General features: G+C 45.1%; 1 protein-coding gene across 2 annotated transcripts in view; it reads left to right on the forward strand.

Annotated features, from left to right (window-relative positions):
• The window catches only part of ETS1 (ETS proto-oncogene 1, transcription factor), a 143,061-nt gene that overhangs the window by 26,042 nt on the left and 90,183 nt on the right, over window positions 1-26,836 (forward strand). For both annotated transcript variants that reach the window (XM_068978741.1, XM_068978739.1), the window contains exon 3: window positions 3,462-3,606. In XM_068978741.1, coding sequence (XP_068834842.1) covers window positions 3,462-3,606 — 145 coding nt within the window. The remainder of the gene's footprint in view (window positions 1-3,461; window positions 3,607-26,836) is intronic.

Genomic DNA, 26,836 nt, shown 5'->3' on the forward strand with positions numbered 1-26,836 from the left:
TTGCAGTATCGAATCCAGACCCCAGGCAGAGGGGGCACAGAGTCTTAGCACTGGACCATCAGGGAATTCTATCTCCATTATTTCACTAGCTGTGTGGCCTTTGAATGTTTACTTGCTCTCTGAAAAACCTCAGTTTTTTTCTTCCGTGAAATGGAGATAAAAACGTGAATCTCGCACAGCTTTGAAGATTAAGTGTGACCGTCTCTTCACCACGTTTAGCTCACCGATCAGCATGGAGCAATGTGGGACCTACATTAGTTCCTTTCAGTAGTCACTTGTGGGATGAATGACTGAGGACCCATCACATGGGTTCTCTAAACTATGACAGGGTCGGGAGGGTGGCTGGCATCTCCTGAACTCACCTCCATTCACCAGGAGCCAGGAGGAAGGTGTGGACTTGAACTTGTTTCGGGTGGTGCCCTTTTTCAAGCATGGAAGTGGGGCTTTGCTGCCCAGATTTCTGACCTGTTGATAACCTGCTTCTTTCTCCTCAACTGAGAAGGTTTCATAATGAATTGGAACTGGGTCTGTGGTTCTCTTGAGTAAAAATGTCATTCTCATACTCTATGAAATAGGTATTAAGTCAGTTTGTGAAATATCGAACAAAAAGGCAGGTGTCTAGGTAACAAGTGTCATGATGCTCCCAGGAGTCTCTGTGAGCAAAGATGTTTGTGGTTCATGGTAGGTTTGATGCATTATCTCCTTCTCGTTCTTAAAAATAGGGTCCCCTGGCACCGCTGAGGACAGTTAAGGAGGAAATATATCTTAAAAATAGACTTTCCTGTATCAAATAATAAATGAACCCTCCCTGACAACAAGGAACCTGGTGTGGGGGCAGGAGGCACTCCACTAAAAATAAAGCCAATCACGAAACTCAAGGAGCTGCTGTACGCTGTTGTTTGTCAAGGCTGCAGGCTGACTCACCATACAGCCACGTGGTGATGGCCCAGGTCTAGAACCCAATATCGTCTTGCTTACCCATAACTCACCACCTACCCCTGCCCTCCACCTTCCCTCTATCGGGCACTCATCGTTTTCCTTCAATGCCTCTTTGCAAACCATGCCTCACCTTCTGGGGTCTTTCCTTAGCAGAGAAAACCTTAACTTTGACACTTGAGTCCAAGTTCTCCTCTTGTTCCCACCACTTTAGCAGGGCCTGGACCAAACCACCCACAGCCTCTCTACAAAGATCCTACTGGAACCACCCATTGCCTTCTTACAAGGACTTTCTGGTTTAGGCAAACCATGCACACACTGCTCCTAAAGAGGACAGGGCCAGGTCACTTAGAGTCCTCCCTTATACCACTTAGTGACACAATTTCACCACCTAGACCCTGTTTCCAAAACTCTGATACTTGAAACTGAATTTTGAGAAAGACTCTAGAGAAATATGAAAAAATGGGGATGGATTTCGAGAACACACAGCTCATTTAGAAAATGTGAGGTTGATTCTCTTGTAAAGAATTGTTGAAGACCTGCTTATCCTTGGGGTTCAAAAGAAAACCTTACTGTAGTTGCTGCAAGAGCCTGCAGTGTTAAAATACAATGTCAGCAAAAAGGTTTTTGCTGACTGGAAGCTCAGTTGAGTGTTCTTGCTGATGATTTTCCTCAGTCTTGGTCCCAAACTCCATTGCTCTGTTTATATTCACGTGGCTCTCACAAGAGCTGCCTGGTAACAGAAGCCAAGGACATGAGCCTTTGATATACAGTAACTTGGAGCTTCTCAGGTGGTCCTAGAGGTAAAGAACCTGCCTACAAATCCAGTATTCTAGCCTGCAGAATCCCCATGGACAGAGGAGCCTGGTGGGCTACAGTCCACAGGGTCACAAAGTGTCGGACACGACTGAAGCGACTTAGCACCCACACGTATAGCAAGTCGGTGTGAACCCGTTCAGTCCCAGGGTCTTATTCCATTCTCAGCACCTTTAACCCACTTGGAAGAAGAACAGCCCTGGAGTAAACTTTATCCAGTATTGTTTTCTTACACGTATTATTTCATTCACTCCTCCTATCTTATGAGGAAGGTATTATTTTTCCCATCTTTTAGTTGAGTAAACTGAGGTTTAGATAAAAGAACAGGCCTAGGTCCCTATTAGTAAGTGATGGAGCCAGGATTTGAATCCATGTATCTGTGGCTTCAAAGAACGGGCCCATAAGCACTGCAAACCATGGCCTCCCACATACTGTATTTGTCCTTCTTAGAGAGTACTGGGTAGAGAGTATATTTTATGGATTTTACAAAAACTAATAAGAGAATTGAACAAGTGCCCAAACGGGAAAAATGAAAATTCTAATCCAGCTATCAATATGATTAAAACTTAGGCACGGAACTTCCCTGGTGGTCTAGTGGTTAAGGCTCTGCCTTCCAGTGCGGGGGATGCAGGTTCAAGTCCCTGGTCGGGGAAATGAGATCGCACATGAGTCCATGTGCTGCAGCCAGAGAAGCCTGTGCACAGCAATGGAAAATCCCACGTGCCTCAACTAAGACCTGACACAGCCAAATAAACAAATATTTTAAAAAGGAAGAAAGAAAACTTATGCACATTGATTAACTGAAAAAGAGCAATTTTATTAGGTAAATACATTTTTTGTTTTTCTTTGGCGTTTGTTACCTATTGGTTGTGGGATACTGCAATGTCTTATAAGAATATCTTTCATGGTGTTTTTATAGACTAAGGTAACATTAAAAAAAATAAAAGACAAAAGCCAGGATTATATAAAGATGACCAAGGTTCTGCCTTGCAATTACCATGGATCTTTATTTGAAAATTTAAAAAATTCTTCAAATGGTTGAGGAAATGCATGAAAATAAATGTATATATAGTCCAAGTCATGGAGAAGGCAATGGCACCCCAGTCCAGTACTCTTGCCTGGAAAATCCCATGGGTGGAGGAGCCTGGAAGGGTGCAGTCCATGGGGTCGCGAAGAGTCGGACACGACTGAGTGACTTCACTTTCAGCTTTCACTTTCATGCATTGGAGAAGGACATGGCAACCCACTCCAGTGTTCTTGCCGGGAAAATCCCAGGGACGGGGGAGCCTGGTGGGCTGCCGTCTATGGGGTCACACAGAGTCGGACACGACTGACGTGACTTAGCAGCAGCAGCAGCAGCAGTCCAAGTCAGAAACCTTTCCCATTCCTGTCTTTTTTTTTTTCAGATGGGGAAGGGTAGTGATCAATATTTGGTTCTACATAGTGTATTGCACAGGGAACTCTTCTCAATGCTCTGTGGTGACCTGAATGAAAAGGAAATCCAAAAGGGAAGGGAATATATGTATTCATAGGCCAGATTCATTTTGGTGCACAGTAGAAGCTAATACAACATTGTAAAGCAGCTATACTCCAATAAAAGTTAGTTTAAAAATAGTCTTTTGTTATCTATGAATAATTCTTACTTATGGATGATAGTTACTGTTCCATTAGGGAATCTTAATATATTTCCTTTTGTTTCCTGGCCACAGAGGCAGGGACCCCTCAACTCTTACGAAGATCCCCGAATGGCCTGTGGTTTCCAGTCGGCCTATCATCCACCAAGAGTTTGTTACCCGTTCTGGGAAGAGACAGCTACTCAGGAAGTGCCCACTGGCCTTGAACACTATGGCTCAGGTAGGAACATAAATGGAGGCTGAGACTGAGGATGGAGTTGAGGGCCCGAGGCAACTGGATGTGGGATGCATCCTGCATCAGTTGCCATCACAGTGGCCCTGGCTTACGTGGGTGCTGGATGTTCTTGTTCTGTGGGAAGTCCCAGAACTTTTCAGTCATTTTGAGTGACTTTATTCTCCAGTGACAGAAAGACTAAACTCTAGGAAAGGGCCCACGCGAGGTTTCTTTACTTACATCTTCATTTTGTATATAGTTCTCTCCACTTTGCCTGTCTGGAGTTTTAACCCCTAAAACCTGGCTGTTAACAAAGGACCTAGAAGGTTTTTAATTATGAAGCGTGAACCAGATGGACAGAGGGTGTGTGGACTAGTCAGCCTTTGTTATTGTTTTAGTTTTTATTGGAGCACGGTTGTTTTCGTGTTGCGTTAGTTTGTGTGTGTGTGTGTGTGTGTGTGTGTGTGTGTGTGTGTGCATGCGTGCTAAGTTGTGTCCAACTCTTTGTGACCTATGGACTGTAGCCCACCAGGCTCCTCTGTCCCTGGGATTCTTCAGGCAAGAATACTCGAGGGGTGACTATGCCCTCCTCCAGGGCATAGTCCCAACCCAGGAATCCAACTACATCGGCAGGTGGATTCTTTACCACGTGGGAAGCCCGATCATACAGCAACGTCAGTCAGCCATATATATCCACCTATCCCCTCCTTTTTGAATTTCCTTCCCATTTAGGTTACCACAGAGCACTGTGTAGAAGAATTCCCTGAGTTATAGAGCAGGTTCTTGTTAGTCACTTATTTCATGAAGTGAAGTGAAAGTGGAAGTTCCTCAGTCGTGTCCGACTCTTCATGACCCTGTGGAATTCTATACAGTCCGTGGCATTCTGCCAGCCAGAACACTGGCGTGGGCTCCCTTCTCCAGCAGATCTTCCCAACCCAGGAATGGAACCAGGATCTCCTGCATCGCAGGCATTCTTCACCACCTGAGCTACCTATTTCATACATACTATCAACAGTGCATATATATATATGTCGGTTCCAGTCACCCAATTTATCCCACCCTCCTTTCGCTCCCTGGTGGCCATACGTTTGTTCTCTATAGTCAGTCTTCTTACAAGATGTAATTTCTTTCATTTGCCTTCTCTTTCCGCCATCCTCTTCCGTTCTGCCCTGCTCCGCGTTTGGCTTCTTTCTCCTCATCTGTTGCCTCTCTCCTCAGCTTTTCCCCACAGAAGCTCCTCTCAGAATCCCTTTCAGTCCTCACTTGCTGCTCACAGTGCTGCCCTCTGGTGAACAGGATCCACTCTCCCAAGGAGCAGACAAGTTCAAAGTCCATACCTCAGTTCTATTGTGCCGGAGTCATTGTGTTTCTCCCAAATTCCACTGGTCCTTGCTAACCTGCTAACTTTTTCGTTTGTTTATTTTTGATACAAAATGTAAAACCTTAATTTAGGGATCCTGAAATGATTGGTCCTGACAGTAAGTTCAGTTTTTTAGGAGATCAGGTTAGGATAATATATCCGGATACCAAAAAGCCGCATTTGTTTTCTCCCAGGACGAATTCTTAGCATAAGGAATTTCATGATGCTTACATGTTGTGTGTATGTATTTAGTGCTCTGCTAAGTCACTTCAGTCATGTCCGACTCTTCGCGATCCTTTGGACTGTAGCCCGCCAGGTGCTTCTGTCCGTGGGATTTTTCGGGCAAGAATACTGCAGTGGGTTTTGTGACTTCCTCCTCCAGGGGATCTTCCTAACCCAGGGATAGAACCTATGTCTCCTGTGTCTTCCGTATTGCAGGCAGATTTTTCATCCTCTGTTCTGATGAAGTGCATAGGTGAAAAGCCCCTGGAAACTAACTTAAATGCAACTTTTTTTGTTCCATATCTCTTTACCTGAGAACGCTGTTATATGGCAAGTTATTTTTATAAAAGTGGAGAAATAAAGGAAATGTTTGTTTTGTTGCCTACATTGTATCTTTCACCTGAAATACACCGACAGACACAGAGTGAGACTGGGAACACTTGATGGGGGCTGAGAAGGATGGGAGCTGGTCTGCAGTTGCCAGGTTCTCCTCCTGGGCAGGATGAAGTTGACAGTGTATTCCCTGTCTTGACTTAACAGCCCTTGATCTTGGAGGTGTTCTTTGGCACTACCTCAGATCTCAGACAGGATAGCATTTGTGTCATCACTTTCTGCTTGGCATCTCAGTCCCCCCCAAGGATAAACGCAGGTCTTGGCTATTCACCCATTTCATGAGGCGGCACAGAGGATTTTATAGTTGTTCACAGGTTAGACTTAAGGACTTAAAGTTTTAAGAGATGAGAAAAAGTGATGCTTTAAACATCTAAACCAAAAAAAGAAAAAAAGATTTTGTTTGTGTAAGCAAAAGATCAAAATGGTTTTGTCTATATTTGTATAATTCTTCAATCCTATTCACGCCACTAGGCGTTGAAGTCTTTTATCTCCCTATACAACGGAGAGTAAAGCTGCCTTGCCTTAACGCTTTCAGCTCTGGATGGTGCTTCTGCGTGCTACCAATTTACACTTTATTACATTTACTTAATACATCTTCTTAGTAGCTGAGGTCATCTCCACACTCACTTGTAGCTTAAAATCAGAATACCTCATTTTCATCAAAAAAAGACACGGCCCATCTTTTTCTTAGCTAAGAAGTACGTAAATAAGTCAAGATAATTTTTCAATCTTCTCCTTGTCAAGTTTCTCAAAGGTAAGAGTTTTTACTTCAGGGCCAATGAGATAATGTCTGTAAAGATTTTTAAGAACCTCAGGAGGAAGCTTCTTTATTTTGTTTTTTTAAACTTTTTATTTTGTATTGGGGTTTAGCCAATTCAACAATGCTTTGATATTTCAGGTGAACAGTGAAGGGACTCAGCCGTATATATACATGTATCCATTCTCCCCCAAACTTCCCTCCTATTCAGGCTGCCACATATTACTGAGCAGACTTATCCGTGCTATACTGTAGGTCTTTGTTGGCTATCCATTTTAAATACAACAGTGTGTACATGTCCATCCTAAACCCCTAACTTATCCCTCACCCCCATTCTTCCCCCCGACAACTGTAAATTCCTTCTCTAAGTCTGTGAGTCTCTTTCGTAAGTTCATTTATCTCATTTCTTTTTAAATTCCACATATAAGGGATGCCATATGATACTTCTCCTTCTCTGTCTGACTTCACTCAGTAAGACAATCTCTAGGTCCACCCATGTTTTTCAAATGACATTAATCATTCTTTTTAATGGCTAAGGGTCATTGGAAAAGACCCTGATGCTAAGAAGGATTGAAGGCTGGAGGAGAAGAGAGCGACAGAGGATGAAACGGTTGAATGGCATCATCGACTCAATGGACATGAGTTGGAACAAACTCTGGGAGATAGTGAAGGACAGGGAAGCCTGGCCTGCTGCAGAGCAGGGGTCACAAAGACGAAAAGAATCAGACATGACTGAGAAACTGGAAAACAAATGGCTGAGTAATACTCCGTTGTATATCTGGACCACATCTTCTTTATCCATTCCTCTGTTGATGGACATTTAGGTTGCTTAGGGGGAAGTTGTTTTAAAAATGCTAGGACTGATAGTCGTGTCATAGAAGCTACTTTCCACAGTCTACCTCTTTAAGAAGGAAGCTGGAGTCACCTAGACTGGTGGCTCTTGGGTAGGATGGGAAGATAAGGGCATATGATAACCAATCCTAAAATGACCTGGATTGTCTCCAGCTGCAGCTCAGAAACTCTAGCCCGCTTCTATGAGGCAGTGGTGCTTTGGTGGCGAACGTGATATCTGTAGTTCCCTGTATCCTAGGCTTCTTCCGATGGAAATATCTAGCCAAACCCCTGAGCCTTCCCAACCCCTCCTTTGCCTTCTGAGCTGTCCAGATAAAGGAAGGGGTTGCAGTGATTATTTCTGGGCAGTGGTCCAGCCCTCCTCAGTGATAGGTGCCCTTTGGAAGGAGATCTTGGGGTTACAAGGAAGGGAGATGAAGACATGGAGCAATCGATGATTTCTCCAGCTGCAGCGCATTTCCTTGGAGATGTGTTGACTAAGAAAAAAAGAGAGAAAAATACTCTCCATTTTTTTTCATCTTCTTTTATCCTATTTATAACTTCAGTTTCCTTCCCGTCCTCCTAGCCACTCCCCAGCCCTGCTTCCATTGCACATTCGTGCTCTGAGAAGGGATGTAGGCTCTTCTTCTGCCAGGACTACGCAGCTGTCAATGCCTGGGCTGCCCGGCAGGAGGGGCCATCGAGGACCCATGAGGGTCCTTCCTCTGAATGTTGTTCCTATTCCCCGAAGGGACTGAGGCCCAGAAGGAGGAGGAGTGGAGAGAGGGAGGAGGAGTGGAGAGAGGGAGGAGGAGTGGAGAGAGGGAGGACGGGGAGAGAATAAAGCTGAGAGAAAATGTGAGCAGGGGAGAGGTTATCAGGTGATGGGAACAGAATGCTCAGCAATCCAGACTAGTCACAAATTAGTTGGACAGAATAGCTGGTGAAAGGGGAAGGAAGAAGAGGTGTGTGGAAATAGAAAAGTGGGTGTTAGTAGAGAGACAGAGGAACTCTAGGCCAGGAGACTGAAAGATGAATGGGAAGGGAAAAGAAGGGGAGGGGCAGATGGCATGAAAGAGAAAAAGAGATGAATCTGAGGACATTAACTCTACAGCTAAAAAGGGAAGCCACATTTGCATGCAATTGCCTGTGCAGCTGTACATCTCTTCATGACAATCTTGTAGTCATCATTTTCTTTCATTTCTACCTCCTCCTCCCGCTCGCCTCTTCCCCCTCCTTCCCATCAGCCTGAAGCCATTAGCGACAGCCAATGGGGACAGAGAGTGGGGTTCTGCATGAATGAATGGGCTCTTTCTATCTTAGCCTCTCCTCATCCCTCTGTCGGGGAGCCTGGTGAATCAATGGAGCCCCTTACACGAGACACGGCTGAAATGTCTGTTGCTGTTTATAGTCTGACTGGAGTGGAGCCCACTGGCTCTGCCTTCCCTCTGTTCCCTTCTTCTATGTTGTCCCCCCACCTCAGCCCTTCCTCTCAATCATCGTAGCAAGAAGCGTTTTTGTAAATGTCAGTCTCTTGTTCCGCGTCGCTGAGAACTCACTAACACTTCATTGCCTCTTACTGTCATGACCAGCTCCCATCCATGGCCCCACGGAAGGGATGGAGTAGAAATGGCAAACTATTTTTAGACACAGACAGTGAGCTCAGAGTGGTGCCCAGACCCAGCGGGAGTCATGCAATGCCTGTTTTCCACTGGGAACCAGAATAGTGACATCAGAGACCCAACTGAGCACCCAGGCCACACGACCGCGGTCCCTCCCATCCGCTGATAGCTGTCCATGTTTGACTTGAACCTCATAGCTCTGATGACCGTGAATGATAATAATGTGTATCAGAAACTAAGACACACTTTCAGAGTGACATATTATCAAACCATTTTTCATTTCAGGGATGGGTCTGTCTTGAATCAGCTAAACTTACACAGGTGTTCTTTGACCGAAGTTCACTTTTGCAAAATAGTTGTTTTGAGTTGGAAAGCATCTGCAGGTTCAGAACACAGTAAACCCAACTTACCCTCATGGGAATGGACCTATGGCCTCATTACCGTGGTCTTTGATTTGATGAGAGACAATTCTTTTGTTTTTCTTTTTGGATCATGAAATTTGCAATGCTTTTGGTCCTGGGTCATAGTAAAAACCTCATCTACCCAGTCTTATTTCTCATTCTTGAGGAGAGAGGTGAAGACTCCAACCTCTAGAACAGGATTGCTTGGACCTGCCCATCAGCCCTTCCTAAATGTGTTGCCTCAGACAACTTATTTTATATTTCCACTTCCTCATCTAAACCAGTGTTTTCAAAGTGTTTCAGAGTCACCGGAGGGCTTGTTAAAATGCAGGTTGTGGGGGTTCTATCCCTAGCGTTTCTGATTCAGTGAGTCTAGGGTAGGGCTCAAAATTTGCATTTCTCTCAAAGCCTCAGGTGGTGCTACGGCTGTTACCGGTCTGAAGACTACACTTTGGGAACCACCAAGTTAATATATGACAAGAGTAAAGCAGTGCCGTCACTAAGCAAGCACGATATGAATGTTTGCCACTGTAACTCTTTGTCCTGAAGTGCCCAAGCATCCAGAAAAGAGTGGGTATTGTTGAGTCAGAAAGTGACCCAGTGATGGGATGAACATTTTTGGTAGCCAGTACCATGCCCTGGAAACTGAGAAGAGAGAGAGGGGAAGACTCATGCTTTGTCTCTTAGCAACTTTTACCCAAATTTGTATATGAGACTACATTTATGTGACGTGAAGAAATGATCCCTAGATGAAATATCACATTTATGAGATAAAGGTTAACCATTAAGTGTGTGACTTTGAATCTTGCCACAGTATTTAAAATTTCTAAAATACATTTACTAGCAAAAGGGTTGAATAAAAGAGTGTCTTTCCCAAATAAACTTCGGAAGTTCAAGTGGGAGACTGTACTGAAAGTCTTGAGTTCATGGTCCCTCCCGAGCCAGACGGCCAGGCGGCTGGGAAAGATCAAACCTGGACCAGTGTTTGGAAAGGGCTATCGACAACCAGGTGGGAAGTTTCAGCAGGAAAAACAGATGCCTCTGACTTGGCTTTTAAGTGTTGAGAATATCGAGGGAATGCCAGAGAGACTTGTTAAATGGAGATTCACCTTGCTCTGAAATGTTTATTCTCCTAGCAGTCTTGTTCTTTCAGCTGATCAGATGGCCCTGTGGTTTAAAAAAATGATATTTTAAACTCTATCTGCTGCACATATCTGTTCTTTCCTCATTCAGGGTATGTTTTCTTTTTTGAAAGGAGCTGTTCTAGGTTCTTTGTTCTTCAAAACAGTTCTGATCCTGTGTGTGTGGGTGTGCATGCGTACATTTGTCTGGGATGTAGTAATATGGACCATTCCTCTCAGGGAAAATTTTGACCTCAGAATCCGACTTGGTAGTTGTGTCTGGAAGAGGGAAGCTGTAAGCCTGACTCAGGTTTTAGTCTTTCACGGAAGGGGCTACAGTTGGGGCCAAGCTGCCGGACAAACTGCTTCCAGGGAATAGCAGTGCCAGAAGCTTGATGCAGGAAACCCTCTCCCCACCTGCATCCCATCTCTGAGAGGACCAACAATGGCTAGGAGAGGCTTGGGGAAAGAGCAGGTCTGCCTCCAGCTAGGAGAGAATTAGGAAGAGCATCCATATGCAAAAACTAGCCTACGCTCTCGCTCTATCACTTTGTTCTTCTGATCATGAGGTTTTTACCCATGCCTGAACCTCTTCTCCATAAGTGAAAGGTATTTCTCTGGCTATGGATTGAATTTGCTCCTATTTGCCAGTGTTACATTGCCCCATCCATCTTATTCACCCCCAACCCCATCACCTTGGTAGCTCTTCCAGCTTGTACTGTATCATATTCAGAGTACCATCACTTTCAGTTTAAGTTTTTGAGTATAAGCTGAAAGGTACTGAGTCCTAACAAAGTGTTAGGGCAGCCGTCCCCAACCTTTTGGCACTAGGGACCAGTTTCATGAAAGACAATTTTTCCTTCGACTGGGGGTTGGGGGATGGTTTCAGGATGATTGAAGCCCATTACACTTTTTTGTGTGTACTTTATTTCTATTAATACTACATCAGCTCCACCTCAGATCTTCAAGCATTAGATCCCAGAGTTTGGGACCCCTGGGTTAGGGGGCTTGGTGGCAAGAGCAAGAATACACCTGGGATCTTGTTCTCTAACCTTTAACAGGTCCGATCATTACACTCATTTTGAACAGTCTTGTGCTATTACGTAGAGTGCTATATTTCTACTTCAAGAGGTGTTATAGTATGTGATCAACAGACGCTACCCTTTCCTTACACCACAATCTCAATGTGAATTTAAGTGACCCAAAGAAACCTGGTGCCCGACCCTTAAGTCCTGAGTCTTGCCCACATTCATCCAGCCCCAGACTGGTTTTCTGACACCTGCCAATTTTTCCTTCCCTTGTGTCCCCAGTTTACAGAGAAATGAGAAGGCAGCCTGGTGAGGACCAGAAAGAGAAGCTATGTGCCAGAGTCCAGCAGCTCAGGGCAGGAAGGACTGTAAAGACCTTCCTAAATGTAAAACACCCCTGCAGTTCCTCTGAAGGGAAGGGAACCGAGTGGGAGAAACCTGGGCCGGGGTTAGTGAATTACAGCGGGGATGCGTGCGCTCTTTGGCAGTCCTCCAAGGCCTCTTCTCAAAAATCCTAGGAAGTAACAGCATTGCACTGGGAGTCCCAGGGGGCTGGGGAGAAAAAAGTTCTCTTAACTTTTTCAAACCACAAATATTTGGTCCGAGTTGGGAAAAGGTCCCTGGGGCACGGAGTTCTTATTGGATTCAAGCTGTCTGACCCCTCTTCGGGAACTCGGTGGGGGGAGCGGGGGCTGGGGACCGGGGTGGAGGCCGCCTGGCGTCAGCCCTCCTCTCCCCACCCCGCCGCCCTCGGTGAATGAAGTGCTGGTGGGTGAATGTGCGGGGGCTGCAGGCCGGCGGGGGGAGGGGACCGGGCGGGGGAGGGATGCGCGGAGGCAGCCTGTTGTTCTCAGCGTCTGGCCGCCTGGAGACTTACTCTCTCCAGATGTTCGCTGTGTTTATAGCTGCTGAAGCAAGAGACCCAGCTCCTTCATTAATAAGTTTCTTTCCTGCGCTGTGGCCAGGGGTCTCAGCTCAAGGCTGCAGCTGGGAGAGGCGCGCTGGGGGGCAGGGACGAGGGGAGGCGCCCCTCCCCACCGCCCCCGCCTCCGCGTCCCTCAACCCCCCACCCCGCCTTCCTCCTCTGCAATCCTCCCAAAATACACGAGCACACAAAAAGAAAAACACCAGCAGATTTTTTATTTCAGAGAGTAAACACTTGGGCCGTGGGGGTCTGGAGGTTATGGGAAAAGAGGAAACCATCAGGCTAATCAGGCCGGCACACACTTCCCCTGCTGAAATAAAACAGAAATCATTGCTCCGCAGGCCGGTGGGTTAACCCCGGCGCTGCCAGCGAGGCGGCCGCACGCAGAATCCGCCCGGAGGGAGGCAGGGCCTCGGGACATGCTTCAAGATGCGGCTCCGGGAGCGGGAGCGGGAGCGGAGAGAAGAGCGCGCGGCCTCAGCCAGGCCACTGCATTTGATCGGGGGAAGCACGACTGCCCCGAACCCGGCTTGAGAAAGACCGTTGGAACAGAAGAGATTGTGGGCCGACTGCCCCGAACCCGGCTTGAGAAAGACCGTTGGAACAGAAGAGATTGTGGGCGTAGATTCAGTTTTGCAAGAGGCTGGAGGGAGTTCTAGATGGCGGGATGGGTAAGGGGGCGAATGCTCTGAGGAGTGCACGTGCGCACTGATTCGGTTGGGAAATGAACAAGGGAGTTGAGACTGGCCTGGGCCCAGGTTCTAGCCTCGCCACCTACCAGCTGTGCGACTCTGGCCACATCACTGACCCCTTCTGAGCCTCAGTGTCCTCATATGTGATAGAATAATGGTGGGGAACAGAAAACCGTATTGAAGGCAGACATGGTGCGCACCAAAGAACGGCTGTCAATTCATGATTTCATAGATGACTTCAGACTGACCAAGGCCTTCCTCCCTCCCGCTTTGCTTCCTTTCTCTCTCCCTCTCTTCCTCTCTCTCTCTCCCTCTCTTCCTCCCTCCCTCCTCCACCTATTAAATGCCTTCAGCTTCCATCTTCACTCACTTGCCCCCTAGGCTGGCTGTCTGGAGATCGTAAATATCTCATGGGCCAGAGGTCATAGGTCAAACATGAGACCTAATTGCACTCTGAGAGAAATTACCTTCCCACTGATGTAGAGGGAAACCTTTGGCTCTCTCTCAGGCTGCCCGTGGAAAAGGCCCATCCGCTCTGGTTCGGTCTCTGCCCCGCCTACAGTGGCCCAGTGAGCTGACCGTTCCCTCCACCCCATCACTGTGAGAATGAGGACTGGCGGGTGCCTTTGCCACTGGGTTCCCCAACAGCCCCAGTTAGAGTCATTCACCACCTGTTTGACTCTTTCGGACTTTATTGCATATCTTTAGGATTTGTGTTCATCCTTGAAGGTGACATTAAAAAAACAAAATTCAAAACTCCCAATGCCTGAGGTTGTCCTACGGGTCTTTCCTGTACCTCCTCAGACTTGCTAAACTAAACCTTGAGAAACAGAGGCAGTGATTTTCAGTATCTACAGAACCAGGGTTCTAGTTGCCTTTGCAGCTGTTGTGTGATTTCTTACCTGCTTCATACATGCTTTTTAAAAAAATCAATCCTAACAACTTATGCTGAGTCTTAAGCCTGCAGAGTCTCATAGAGCAAGGGTGCTTGCTGCAGATGTCTCAGAAACACAGGGTCCCTCTGAAGTTGCGTGCAAGGGTGTTTCTAAGGGTCTGTAGCTTTCCTTGGATTCTCAAAAGTGATCTGACCTCCCCAGGGAGGTTAAGAATTGCCAAGGGAAAAGGTACTTTTGTAGCCCCAGCAGCACTTACCTTGTTGTACTTGGCGAGTGTGCCAAGCACACTTTGTTGAACTCACTTGACTTCCCTGCTAAAGCTTCCTTCCTATCAACCCCTTCTCACCACTCTGGTCAGTCCCAAGAGACTGTCTTTAAATCTGGAAGTGGTTTCTATCCTATGGTCTTGGAAACACTGGGCATGGATGCTATGCCTGAATTCCAGCCACTTCTCTCCTGTTTCCTTTTAAACACTCCCCTTTTACTACATGTTCCTTAGAGTGATCTTTCCAAGTACCCATGAAGTAGGACCTGTGGTCTCTCCTGGGAGCTGCAGGTGGGATGGGTCAGAGCCCTTAGGATGACTCCATAGGGACGTCACACTCTGATCTGTTTGTTTCTCAAGGACTAGCCAGTGCCTGGGAGATTTTCTCGGCATCACTGTCTCATGCAGTGGGGAAAAATGAGCTGGAGGAACGGGGCCTCTGAAAGGGGGTGGAAATCCTGAGCCAACACCTCGTCCCATAACAGATACAGAAACTAGGATGGCACATAGAGGTCCTTCACTCCTCAGTCACTGCCTCCGATCCTGGCTGCCCTTTGGAATCTTCACCCTAATTTGTTCTTTGCCTTCTGGTGGAACCATTGGCTATTACATCCGCTGCCACAAACTAACTTAGACAAGTGGAGACCATTTTCAGGGTCTCCAGTTGCCCCACCCTGGTCACCAACTTGGAGCAGCCGAGACAGCTCGACGTTTCCTTGTTGGTCAGCCCAGATGGACATTTTTCACCAAGCAGGACCGACAAGACAGCCTGCATCCCGCTGATAGACTGAACATTGGGTTTTATAATGAAAGTGGCTGAACTGCCTGTATCCTGTTCCTGGTCTGTTGAGACAAGACTGGAAATAATAGAAAAGTTGTTGTGAAATAGACATTTCATCAGCATTATGTGCTTTGAACAATTAAAGTACCTGAACAGCAAAATCAACCTACCATGATGCAAAGTTTGGTTGACATTTAGTGATATTTTTGTACTGTTTTCAACATGGTCCAGATCCCTCAGATTTTTCAATGAGATATCTATGCTTATCTCTCTTCCTTGTTGCTTTTCTGCTGATCAATTTAAAAATTTAGAATGAAGAGTAAAAATAGTTCCTGTCTCATTCTGCTTCAATTTCAAATAATCTTATTGGAGGAAGTCCAACAATGACAAACCTAGACAGTATATTAAAAAGCCGAGACATTACTTTGCCTACAAAGGTCTGTATAGTCAAAGCTATAGTTTTTCCAGTAGTCATGTATGGTCCATGTGAAAATTGGGCCATAAAGAAGGCTGAGCGCCGAAGAATTGATGCTTTTGAACTGTGGTGTTGGAGAAGACTCTTGAGAGTCCCTTGGACTGCAAGGAGATCCAACCAGTCAATCCTAAAGAAAATCAATCCTGAGTATTCTTTGAAGGGACTGATGCTGAAGCCGAAGCTCCTATACTTTGGCCACCTGTTGTGAAGAGCTGACTCATTTGAAAAGACCCTGATGCTGGGAAAGATTGAAGGCAGGAGGAGAAGGGGACAACAGAGGATGAGATGTTTGGATGGCATCCCTGACTCGATGGGCATGAGTTTGTGTAGGCTCCAGGAGATGGTGAAGGACAGGGAAGCCTGGTGTGCTGCAGTCCATGGGCTCTCAAAGAGTCAGACACGACTGAGGGACTGAACAACAACAGGACATCCAGGAAAAGACCTGCCTTCTTTCTAGACCAATTTGAGAGGTAGAGGTAGTATTCATTAAATACTTTCTGTCTGCTTAGGATCACACAAGTGTGGTCTTTTTGACTCTTACAATATTTCTTAGAAGGGCAATATTATTCCCATTTTACAGATGAGATGAATGAGGCTCAGAGAGGTCAAGTCACTTCCCTCAATAAGTCTAACTGTGCTTCTGGGAGGTGGGAAGAGGGTCAGTTAAACTGAGATCTTCCTCCAAAGCCCATGCTTTTAATCATAATACAAACTTTGCTGCCCAGTATTTTTTTCAATTACGGATATTTATCTATTTATGTCTGTGCTGGGTTTTCATTACTGTGTGGGCTTTCTCTAGCAGATGACTGAAGGCTACTCTCTAGTGTTGATGGGCAGGTGTCTCACTGCGGTGGCTTCTCGCTGCGGAGCACAGCTTCTAGGTGCTCAGGCTTCAGTAGTCGTGGGACATGGGCAGAGTTGCTCCACAGCATGTGGGATCTTCCCAGACCAGGGATCAAACCCGCGTCTCCTGGATTGGCTTCCCTGGGGGCGCCGGTGGTGAAGAATCTCCCTGCAATATGGGAGACCCAGGTTTGGTCCCTGGGTTGGGAAGATCCCCTGGAGAAGGAAATGGCAACCCACTCACAGTATTCTTGCCTGGAGAATCCCCTGGACAGAGGAGCCTGGTGGGATACAGTCCATGGGGTCTGAAAAGGGTCGGACACGACTGAGCGAACACTCACTCCTGGATTGGCAGGTGGATTATGGAAGGTGGATTCTTAACCACTAGACCACCAGGCAAGTCCCCAAACATTTCTTCATTGTCGCCTCAGTCCTGGTGGCTGATGTCCACCCTGTAGAGTGAGATAATATACGCTTTCCTAGTTTCCCCGCAAACTGGAAACTCCTAAAAACCTTGCCGGAGGAAAAGGATGTCTGCAGTCTACATTTTGGACCCTTCTCTCTGGTTTCTTTTGGTCCAGCCAGTGGTTCCTCAAGGGCACGCAAGGGCAAGGCCATTCGTAAAGCTGCCGTGGAGGATGGTGTCTTTCTCTGGCATTCGCTTAGGGTCTGTCGCTGAAGTTTGGCCCTCCCTGTGCCCCTTCCCGCTTCTCCACCAACCCGAGTCAGTGAACCTGACTCCACCCTGAGAAGTTCCTGAAAGGTTTATCCCCTTGAAGCTCTCCACAATGTGGGCAACACGTGCTGAAGTTTACACAGACTCTCCGACCCGCTGAACAGAGGGACTAATTGTGGGGAGGCTGCTTTTCAGCACACAGGATGGGCTGTTCTCTGTGGGTTTTTACTATCAAAAGGCTTTTAAAAGTGCAGCGGATCCATTGTTGAATATTTCACAATGAATTAAATACCATTTCTCTCCTCACAGCTGTTCCATGTGAGTGAGCGGAGAGAGCTTTTTTTTTTTTTTTCCCTTCTGGCAGAAGACGTCTGCTGTATAAACCTCAGCACTGGGGTAATGAGATTATTTGTGTGCGGATTCTTTAGGAAAAGCATTTCTTTATTTTAAACTCGATGTGATGTGGGACTGCTGCTGAGGAGCTGAGAGGGAGAGCCTGGGAGAAGAATGGGATTGAAATGTCTCCAAGCAGGACTGGGAAAGGCAGGGGTGAGGGGCCCTGGGACCAGGCCTCCAGCCTCCCTGCATTCATCCACATTTCCCCAGGGCCACCTCATCTCCCAGCCCTACTTGCTAGGCTCTGGAGGAGGGAAATTCCGTCTAGTTTTTTTAGTAACAATTAATCACTTTTCCATCTGCCCTTTCAAAATTCCTTCCTGATCTCACAAGTTTTTAATGGCATGGAAGGAACCTTGTTTTGCCCTCTACCTATTTTTGTATTAAGGAGGATTTAGAAACTTTAAGTTGTAAAAGACACAAAGAAAGCAGCTTTCTTGTAACACTGACAGTGAGTTCGACAATTAGGACATATTTGACCTTACTGTTGCTAGAACATAAAGTGCTCCATGGGGTATCTACTCATCTCCTCTTGCTTGAATAACATTTCCTGCCAAATGGCCTCTTCATGGCCTTCCATAGACATCAGGCTTCAGGTAAGCAATGAGTTGCAACTAAGTATAAAATCAATTAAGATTAAATACTAGTGTAGCCTCAACTCTTCTTAAGGTATCACTGAGGAGTTACCAGCTGTTCTTTAGATCCACTGAAGATCAAGAAAAAAACAGAACAAAAATGGGAAAAGGAGGGATTTAGATTAGCCATGGTGAAATTTAACTCTGAAATCCATTATTAAAGGACTTTGCGAATTGCTTCTCCCTTCAAATACCTTTCAAGATATTTCAGAAGTAGTCTAAGTAATTTTTGTTTTTTATTACACTTCTGCTTCTATCACAGAAGACAAAAATTTTAAGCCTTTTAAGAGAATTTCAAGGGAATATTTAAGAACACTGTCCAAAGGGTAAGAGCAGGTTGGATAGGAAAATAAATCTATTGGCTTTGAGACTAATCTTTTGCTTCTGCTTCAGCTGGTGAAGCAAAAACTGGACTCAGGCTAGACATGCTAGCATGGCAACCCACTCCAGTGCTTTTGCCTGGAGAATTCCATGGACTGAGGAGCTTGGTGGGCTTCAGTCCATGGGGTTGCAAAGAGTTGGACACAACTGAGTGACTAACTGCTATTACTAGGTGTGCTGGCATGAGAACCCCTAAGATTTGGGGGCAAAGGATACAAAGTTTGAAATGTGATTCTGAAGTTCTCCCATTTTGATCAGTTACTCTCTTCCTTTCTCAAGTTTCCCAGTGTCTATGACAGAATGGGCTGCTGCTGCTGCTGCTGCTGCTGCTAAGTCGCTTCAGTCGTATCCGACTCTGTGCGATCCCATAGACGGCAGCCCACCAGGCTCCTCTGTCCCTGGGATTCTCCAGGCAAGGATACTGGGCAGAATGGGCAGATGAAAGTTAAGCATTCTTTCCTCCCTGTAACAGATTGAAAGACCTGCTGGAAAGGCAAGAGAGAATCTGTGCTGTTTTAATTGATTTGAGAAGCTGGATCTTTTATGTACTCTGCCATGTGTACATATATACCAGGCTTTATTTACTTCTTTGTAATAATCACTATAAAAATAATACATCTCTTTAAAGAAAATGTGTCAATTGAGGAGTGGGGTGGAAGGGAGGTTCAACAGGGAGGGGATATAAATATATATCTCTATATATCTATATAAATATAGATATATTTAGATATATCTAGAAAAATATGTATCTATATCTATATATCTATCTATATCCTGATTCTTTGTTGTACAGCAGGACCCAACACAATATTGTAAACTGGTTATACTCCAATAAAAAAAAAAGAAAATGTGTAAATTAAAGAATAGTAAGAATGGTGGTGCTGCGGGGGGAAGCAATTTAGTTACATCGCTAATGGTTAACATGTTGAAGTCCCTTCTGTATATTTTTCTGTGAAGACCTCCCCTGGATGTCACAGGGACATCTCAGTAGCCCTGAGCTCTTCACTTGCTCCCCTGCCTCTGTAGGAAACCTACCTTTACCCTCTATTCCAACATCCCCAGGCTGGAAAGCAGGGAGTTTCTTATTCACTCCCTGCTTTATGCCTTAACCCCCGTGTTGGTCAAGGCTCTTTTTGTTTGCAAGTGGCAGAAACCTGGCTCAACTGGCTTAGTTTTAGCAGGGGATTCATTGAGTTATAGAACTGAGAAGTCCGGTAGTAGAGTCAGCCTGTGGAACTCTAAGAAATCAAGTCACCTAGTCAATTCATCCCCTTTCTCCTCCTCTCTCTCCTCTTCCTGACCCCCTTCTTCCTCTCTCTCCTCCCCCTCTCCCTCCCAGGGGATCCTGTACTGGCAAAAGAGGAGGAACCTCTCGAGAGATGACCGTTTATCCCTCAGATTTAGCTTAGTCACAGGGCTGTCCACTTTATTTTCTAAACAACTCCTGTATCTATCCCACCTTCTCTTACGGTTGCTGTCAATGCCTTCAGGCCCCAGAGTTGAGTCCCTGTATTGTAGAGACCGTCATAAGTACATTGCAGTCCCTAACTTGTCTTCCTTTTTCGTGATGGGACTGGATGCTATGATCTTTATTTTTTTGAATGTTGAGTTTTAAGCCAGCTTTTTCACTCTCCTTTTACCTTCATCAAGAGGTTCTTTAGTTCTTCACTTTCTGCCATTAGAGTGGTATCATCTGCATATCTGAGGTTGTTGATATTTCTTTTGGCAATCTTAATTCCAGCTGTGCTTCATCCAGCCTGGCATTTGGCATGATGTACTCTGCATATAAGTTAAATAAGCAGGGTGACAATATATAACCTTTACATACTCCTTTCCTAATTTGGAACCAGTCTGTTGTTCCATGTCTGCTTCTAACTCTTGCTTCTTGACCTGCATACAAGCTTCTCAGGAGGCTGGCAAGGTGGTCTGCTATTCCCATCTCTTTAAAAATTGCGCTGGTTTAGGATCTCAGTTTACCTTGGTTGTGCATGCTCAACCATGTCCTACTTGTTGCAACCACCTGGACTGTAGCCCACCATGCTCCTCTGTCCATGGGATTTCCCAGGCAAGAATGCTGGAGTAGGTTGCCATTTCTTCCTCCAGGGGATCTTCCCGACCTAGGGATCGAACCTGTGTCTCCTGCATCTCCTGCATTGGCAGGTAGGTTCTTTACCACTGCGCCACCTGGGAAGCTGTAGCTTGGTTAGAGCTCTTTTAACCTGTCCTTCATCTATCAGCATGTACATAGTGAGCTCTTACTCTGCACAGGGTATTGGGGCCACAAAGTAGAATGGCATCCTTTTTCTCAGGAAGCAGCCACAGAACCTTGGTGGGGACCTAAGGAGGACATGACTACGCCTGGACAGTTGGGTGAGCCCTGGAGAGTAGGGATGATAAAGACAATATTTCTGCTTTAGACCTGGTAAGGAGTGATAAACACAGCAGGGCTCCCCATGTCCTCTTTCAAAACTGTGTGGAAAGGAAGGTGGGCAGGGGGAGTTGGTTTTGAGTTTCATTCATTTGTCCAAACTTGGTCAGCAGAATGGGACAGGGAGCTTGATTTGAAAAGAGGTTGTTTTACTGATGTTTAGAACAGTGGCCACCCCTGCTCTGCTTTATGTATCCTGGTTCCTCGTTCGTCTTTCCTCCATTCCACCGTGTTGATGTTCACCTCCCTGGCCCAAATCTGCCTGTCTTAGGGTGAGTTTACACACCACCCGGGCTTCCAACCTGAGTGAGACGTCCCATCCCTGGGGTCTGCGGCTCCTCACTTCATTAACGTTGCCAGTGTTTATAAAGCCAGGAGATAATATTTTTAGGTTCCATTCGGAGTTTCCCGGGCAGCCTCTCTTTAAGCCACTTAGAAAGTTTAGAAAAGAAGGTCACAGAAATGTTAGATGTTTTTCCACTGAACTTTGGTTAAGCAAACGGTCTTGGGATGATTTTCACAGACTCTTCTGGGCAACCGTGAAGACTGAAAATTCTTTTTCTCTTTTGTTTGTCTTGCTTCACCACTGGAAAAGCAGTGTTTTTTTTTTTTTTTTTGAAATAAGCTTTATTGAGATATAATTCATATATGGTATAATTCACCCATTTAGAGTGTACGAGTTGAAGAGTTTTAAAAATATTCACAGTGTCGTGCAACCATCGCCATGATTTAATTCTAAAACATTTTTGTCCCTCCTAAAAGGAATGTCATCCTCATTAACAGTCAAACCTAGTCTTCTTCACCCTCCCCCACACCCAGCCCTATGCCCTAGGAGCCACTAGCCTAATTTTGTATTTATACATTTGCCCTTTCTGGACTTCTCTTATAAACGGAGTCATACAATATGGGGGCTTTTGTGACTGATTCTTCCACTATTTTCAAGGTTCATTCATGTTGTAGCATGTATCGGTAGCTCATCCTTTTTAAATCGCAGAATACCGTTCTGTTATATGGATATGTCCCAACTTCTGTGTCCATCATTTGATGGACATTTGTTTGCACTTAGTATCTGTTAGAAATAATCCTGCTATGAGCATTCATGTGTATGTTTTTGTGTTAACATGTTTTCATTTTTCTTGGGTTTATGCCTAGAAGTGGAATTGCTGGTCATATGGTAACTTGATGTTTAACTATTTGTGGAACTGACAGACCGATTTCCAAACTGGCCGCACCATTTGACATTTCTGCCAGCAAGTGTTCCAATCACTACATATCCTTACCTAGACTTGTTAGTGTCTTTCTTTTTGATAGATCTCATAGAGGTTATGAAGTAGTATCTCATTGTGATTTTAATTTGTGCTTCCTTAATGATTAATGATTAGGAACATTTGTTCATATGCTTATTGACCATTTGTATATCTTCTTTGCAGAAATATCTATTTGAATATTTACCCATTTAGTTCTTTCGCCCATTTTAGTTCCATACGTGTGTGTGTGTTCAGTCCCTCAGTCATGTCTGACTCTTTGCAACCCCGTGGACTGTAGCCCACCAGGCTCCTCTGTCCATGGAATTCTCCAGGCAAGAATACTGGAGTGGGTTGCCATTTCCTTCTCCAGGGGATCTTCCAGATCCAGGGATGGAACCCACCATCTCTTGTGTCTCCTGCATTGGCAGGCAGATTCTTTACCACTGTACCGTGTGTGTGTGTGTGTGTGTGTGTGTGTGATTTGGAACTAAATATTTTCTCTGCTAATATGAGTTGCTCTTTTAGGTTCTTGATGTTATATTATGCAGCATAAAAGTTTTTAGTTATGATTAGCCCAATGTATCTCTTTTGTTTGTTCATTTTGTTTTTCAGTGTTGTTTGTGCTTTTGGTGTCATATGTAAGAAATCATTGCCTAAAGCAATGTTGTGGAGGTTTATGCTTTCTTGTAAGAATCTTGTAGCTTTAGCTCTTAGGTTCAGATTGAAGATCATTCTGAGTTAATTTTTGTGTGTAGTGTGAATAAGGGAGCAAATTTTTTTCTTTTGCATATGTATATCTTATTGTCCCAGCACTATTTGTTAAAAAGGCTTTTCTTTCTTTGTCTTGGCCCTTTTATAACATAGGCCACTTATGTTTATGAACTGTCTTCTTAATCTATGGCATAAATAATAACTTGTATTAAGTGGTCATTCAACATTGTTCACTGCAATAAATGAGTATTTTTTGATTTCTATTGAACTTAGTGGGTTGCAGATATCTGAGTTCTAAGTCTGGTTTGGAATGTGATATTTTTAACCTGAAAATATCCCCAAATTGCCATTTATTATTTATTTTGAGCCAGATACTGTTGAATATTTTACATATATTATCTTATTTAAATCTGACCAGAATATCCTGAGTTATTATTGGCTCAGTTTCATAGTCGAGAAAGCTGAGCTTTATGTAGTTGAACACCATTACTAAGTTACAGACTTCAGCTCAGGTCAGCCTGATTCTGTAGCTTAGTATTAAACACTGTGCTGGGACTTGGTGGAGAAGGCAGTGGCACCCCACTCCAGTACTCTTGCCTGGACAATCCCATGGACAGAGAAGCCTGGTGGGCTGCAGTCCATGGGGTCGTTAAGAGTCGGGCACGACTGAGCTACTTCACTTTCACTTTTCACTTTCATGGATTGGAGAAGGAAATGGCAACCCACTCCAGTGTTCTTGCCTGGAGAATCCCAGGGACAGGGGAGCCTGGTGGGCTGCCATCTATGGGGTCGCACAGAGTCGGACAAGACTGAAGCAACTTAGCAACAGCAGCTGGGACTTGGACAAGCTATGTGAAATAATAACCAGGAATAAAACCAGGAAGCGACCACTATGTGTGCAATTTGTGAGGAATGCAAAATCTGAAAGTCTAGTTATGTTAAATGATGATCAATGTTCACATCTCTAGGAACATAATACCTTCCCCTGACCTTCTCTATTACAATTAAACCAAGACAAACCAAATACTTAATTTTGAAGCTACTTCAGTGTATTTTAACTCCAAGAAGAAAAAAAAAATTCAGCAGACTCTTTAAGGAAAAAGTCATCATGGTTTTATCCACTACTTGTATAAATCTCAACTTAATGCAAGTGTGTTTGCCAAGAAATCCATATTTCTTTTTTCATCCTTTTGGTTTTATATTTGATAAGTTTCAAAAAAAGTCATTAACAGTTGTCTGGAAAACACCCCAAGCTTACAGAGTTGACCACACGAAAGACTTTTAATAAAATTAGTATGTTCAGTTTGGGTGTCTTGAAGGAATCACCATTGTGAACCCAAGGGAAGTAAAAACGCCTGTAATATTGAAGGTGTCAACACACAGAAGCCCTGAAATCACCGCGCCTCCCATGTCCTCTTCCCTATCGCTCTTCTCTTTTCTTCCTTCTTTCCAGTGCTCACTTGCATTTGTTGAAGAATTTGGGGTCTGTGACTTTACAATGATGGAACATTTCCCAGAATATATTCTTTGTATGTATTACTTGGAAGAAAAGTTATGACCAACCTAGATAGTATATTCAAAAGCAGAGACATTACTTTGCTGACTAAGGTCTGTCTAGTCAAGGCTATGGTTTTTCCTGTGGTCGTGTATGGATGTGAGAGTTGGACTGTGAAGAAGGCTGAGCGCCGAAGAATTGATGCTTTTGAACTGTGGTGTTGGAGAAGACTCTTGAGAGTCCCTTGGACTGCAAGGAGATCCAATCAGTCCATTCTGAAGGAGATCAACCCTGGGATTTCTTTGGAAGGAATGATGCTAAAGCTGAAGCTCCAGTACTTTGGCCACCTCATATGAAGATTTGACTCATTGGAAAAGACTCTGATGCTGGGAGGGATTGGGGGCAGGAGGAGAAGAGGACGACAGAGGATGAGATGGCTGGATGGTATCACGGACTCGATGGACGTGAGTCTGGGTGAACTCCGGGAGATGGTGATGGACAGGGAGGCCTGGCGTGCTGGGATTCATGGGGTTGCAAAGAGTCAGACACAACTGAGTGACTGAACTGAACTGAATGCCATGTTCTACTTGTCATGAAGTCTCTACTGGAACATATTATTATAAAATCTCAATGAACATATATAACTGGGGGGAGAAGTATCAGAAAGATGAGTTTTGTGACCAGCTTGAAGGCGATGGCACCCCACTCCAGTACTCTTGCCTGGAAAATCCCATGGATGGAGGAGCCTGGTAGGCTGCAGTCCATGGGGTCGCGAAGAGTCGGACATGACTGAGCGACTTCACTTTCACTTTTCACTTTCATGCATTGGAGAAGGAAATGGCAACCCACTCCAGTGTTCTTGCCTGGAGAATCCCAGGGACGGGGAAGCCTGGTGGGCTGCCGTCTATGGGGTCGCATAGAGTCGGACACGACTGAAGCGACTTAGCAGCAGCAGCAGCTCTTATTGCTGCTCCGTCTGCACATTTTCCTGCAGCAGCTGCGAGGAGACGCGAGGCGTCCAAGAAGAAGTCCTCCTCTTCACCTCAGTCTCCCTCACCCTTGTGTCCCCATGGGAAGGGAACTGACGCCTTCCTCCCCTTCCCCTTCATCCCTAATCCAGACTTGACTCCTCTGGTTTATCCTTGAGCTCCAGCAGACGCATCACTTGGGGCCCTACTGTGTCCTCCTTCCAAGGCGGCTTTGCTTGGTCCTCTTTTGAGTAGAGATAGGTAGGACCATGGGTCACAAAGAGTTGGACACGACTGAGTGACTGTCACTTTCACTTTCATGGGTAGGAATTAATGCCTGAATCATCTTCTCTTTGCTGCCCTATGCCTTCCCTCCTTCAGCCCATGCTTTCTTGGTGGGAAAATGATGACTCGCTTTGTGATGTGTAAGTGATAAAATGTCGAACAAGAAATTTGAGAAATGATAACCCAAGACCTGGCAGGAGAAAACCACATTTGAAAGTCTTCGGGTGATAGAGGAGAGTAACTTGGGACCCAGGAATCATCTAAAAGAGTTGAATGAATGTGCAACTGCGCCTTCAGTATTTGCACGCGGACTTGGGTCAGAGTCATGCAAACTTGCAAAGTCTCTATACCCTGGACAGATGCTCTGTGCTGAGAGCCTAAATGCCTCCCTCCTCCTGGACACCTCTCACAGGTGCTGGGAAGTGCTGATGGAAGTGACCTTCCAGGCCACAGAAGGTCATGAAAGAAAGTGAAAGATAGTCACTTAATTGTGTGCAGCAGAAGGTAATACCTTGCTGTTATTTCTGTCAGATGAGAGAAGCCATGCCAACTCAATTTTGGTTCTGAGATCTGGCACATAAAGGACTTAAAATGACCCAAACTCTGTGAATGGTGTGAAAGGGGTGTCTCCTAATTGCTCAGAATCATATGGCAGCTTACCCTGAAGTCGTTGCTTAAATAACCTGCTAACTGAGATATATTGACATGAACTATCAACACAACAGCTCCCTACAGTCCATTCCAAGCTCTTCCTGCTCCTAATAAGAGGTTTCTTGTGTGTCTTGCTTTGTCTATATTATGCTTTCTAATATTGCTCCAAACCATAATTGGATTTAGAAAAGGGCTATTGGTATCACACATAATGTATGCTATTTGCTAAGACTTTAATCATACTGTGTTTACTCCACTGTACTTAATTTTTGTACCCAATGTCTTCATGAGAGTATTCATTCACAGTACATATTTCTTGTCTTTATGTTCCTATTCTTTGATTCGAGTGTATTGATTATATTTCTCTGATAGTTCTACTTGATGAATGCTATGGCATTCACACTGGTGGTAAAGAATCTGTCAGCCAATGCAAGAGACATGGGTTCCATCACTGGGTTGGGAATATCCCCTGGAAGAGGAAATGGCAACCCAATTCCAGTCTTCTTGCCTGGAAAATACCATGGACAGCAGAGCCTCGTCGGCTATAGTCCATGGGGTCACAAAGAGTTGGACGCAACTGACCTGCTGAGCAGAGAAGGCAATGGCACCCTACTCCAGTACTCTTGCCTGGACAATCCCATGGACAGAGAAGCCTGGTGGGCTGCAGTCCATGGGGTCGTTAAGAGTCGGGCACGACTGAGCTACTTCACTTTCACTTTTCACTTTCATGGATTGGAGAAGGAAATGGCAA

Source organism: Capricornis sumatraensis, chromosome 8 (genome assembly GCF_032405125.1).
Source record: "Capricornis sumatraensis isolate serow.1 chromosome 8, serow.2, whole genome shotgun sequence".
Lineage (NCBI taxonomy): Eukaryota > Metazoa > Chordata > Mammalia > Artiodactyla > Bovidae > Capricornis > Capricornis sumatraensis.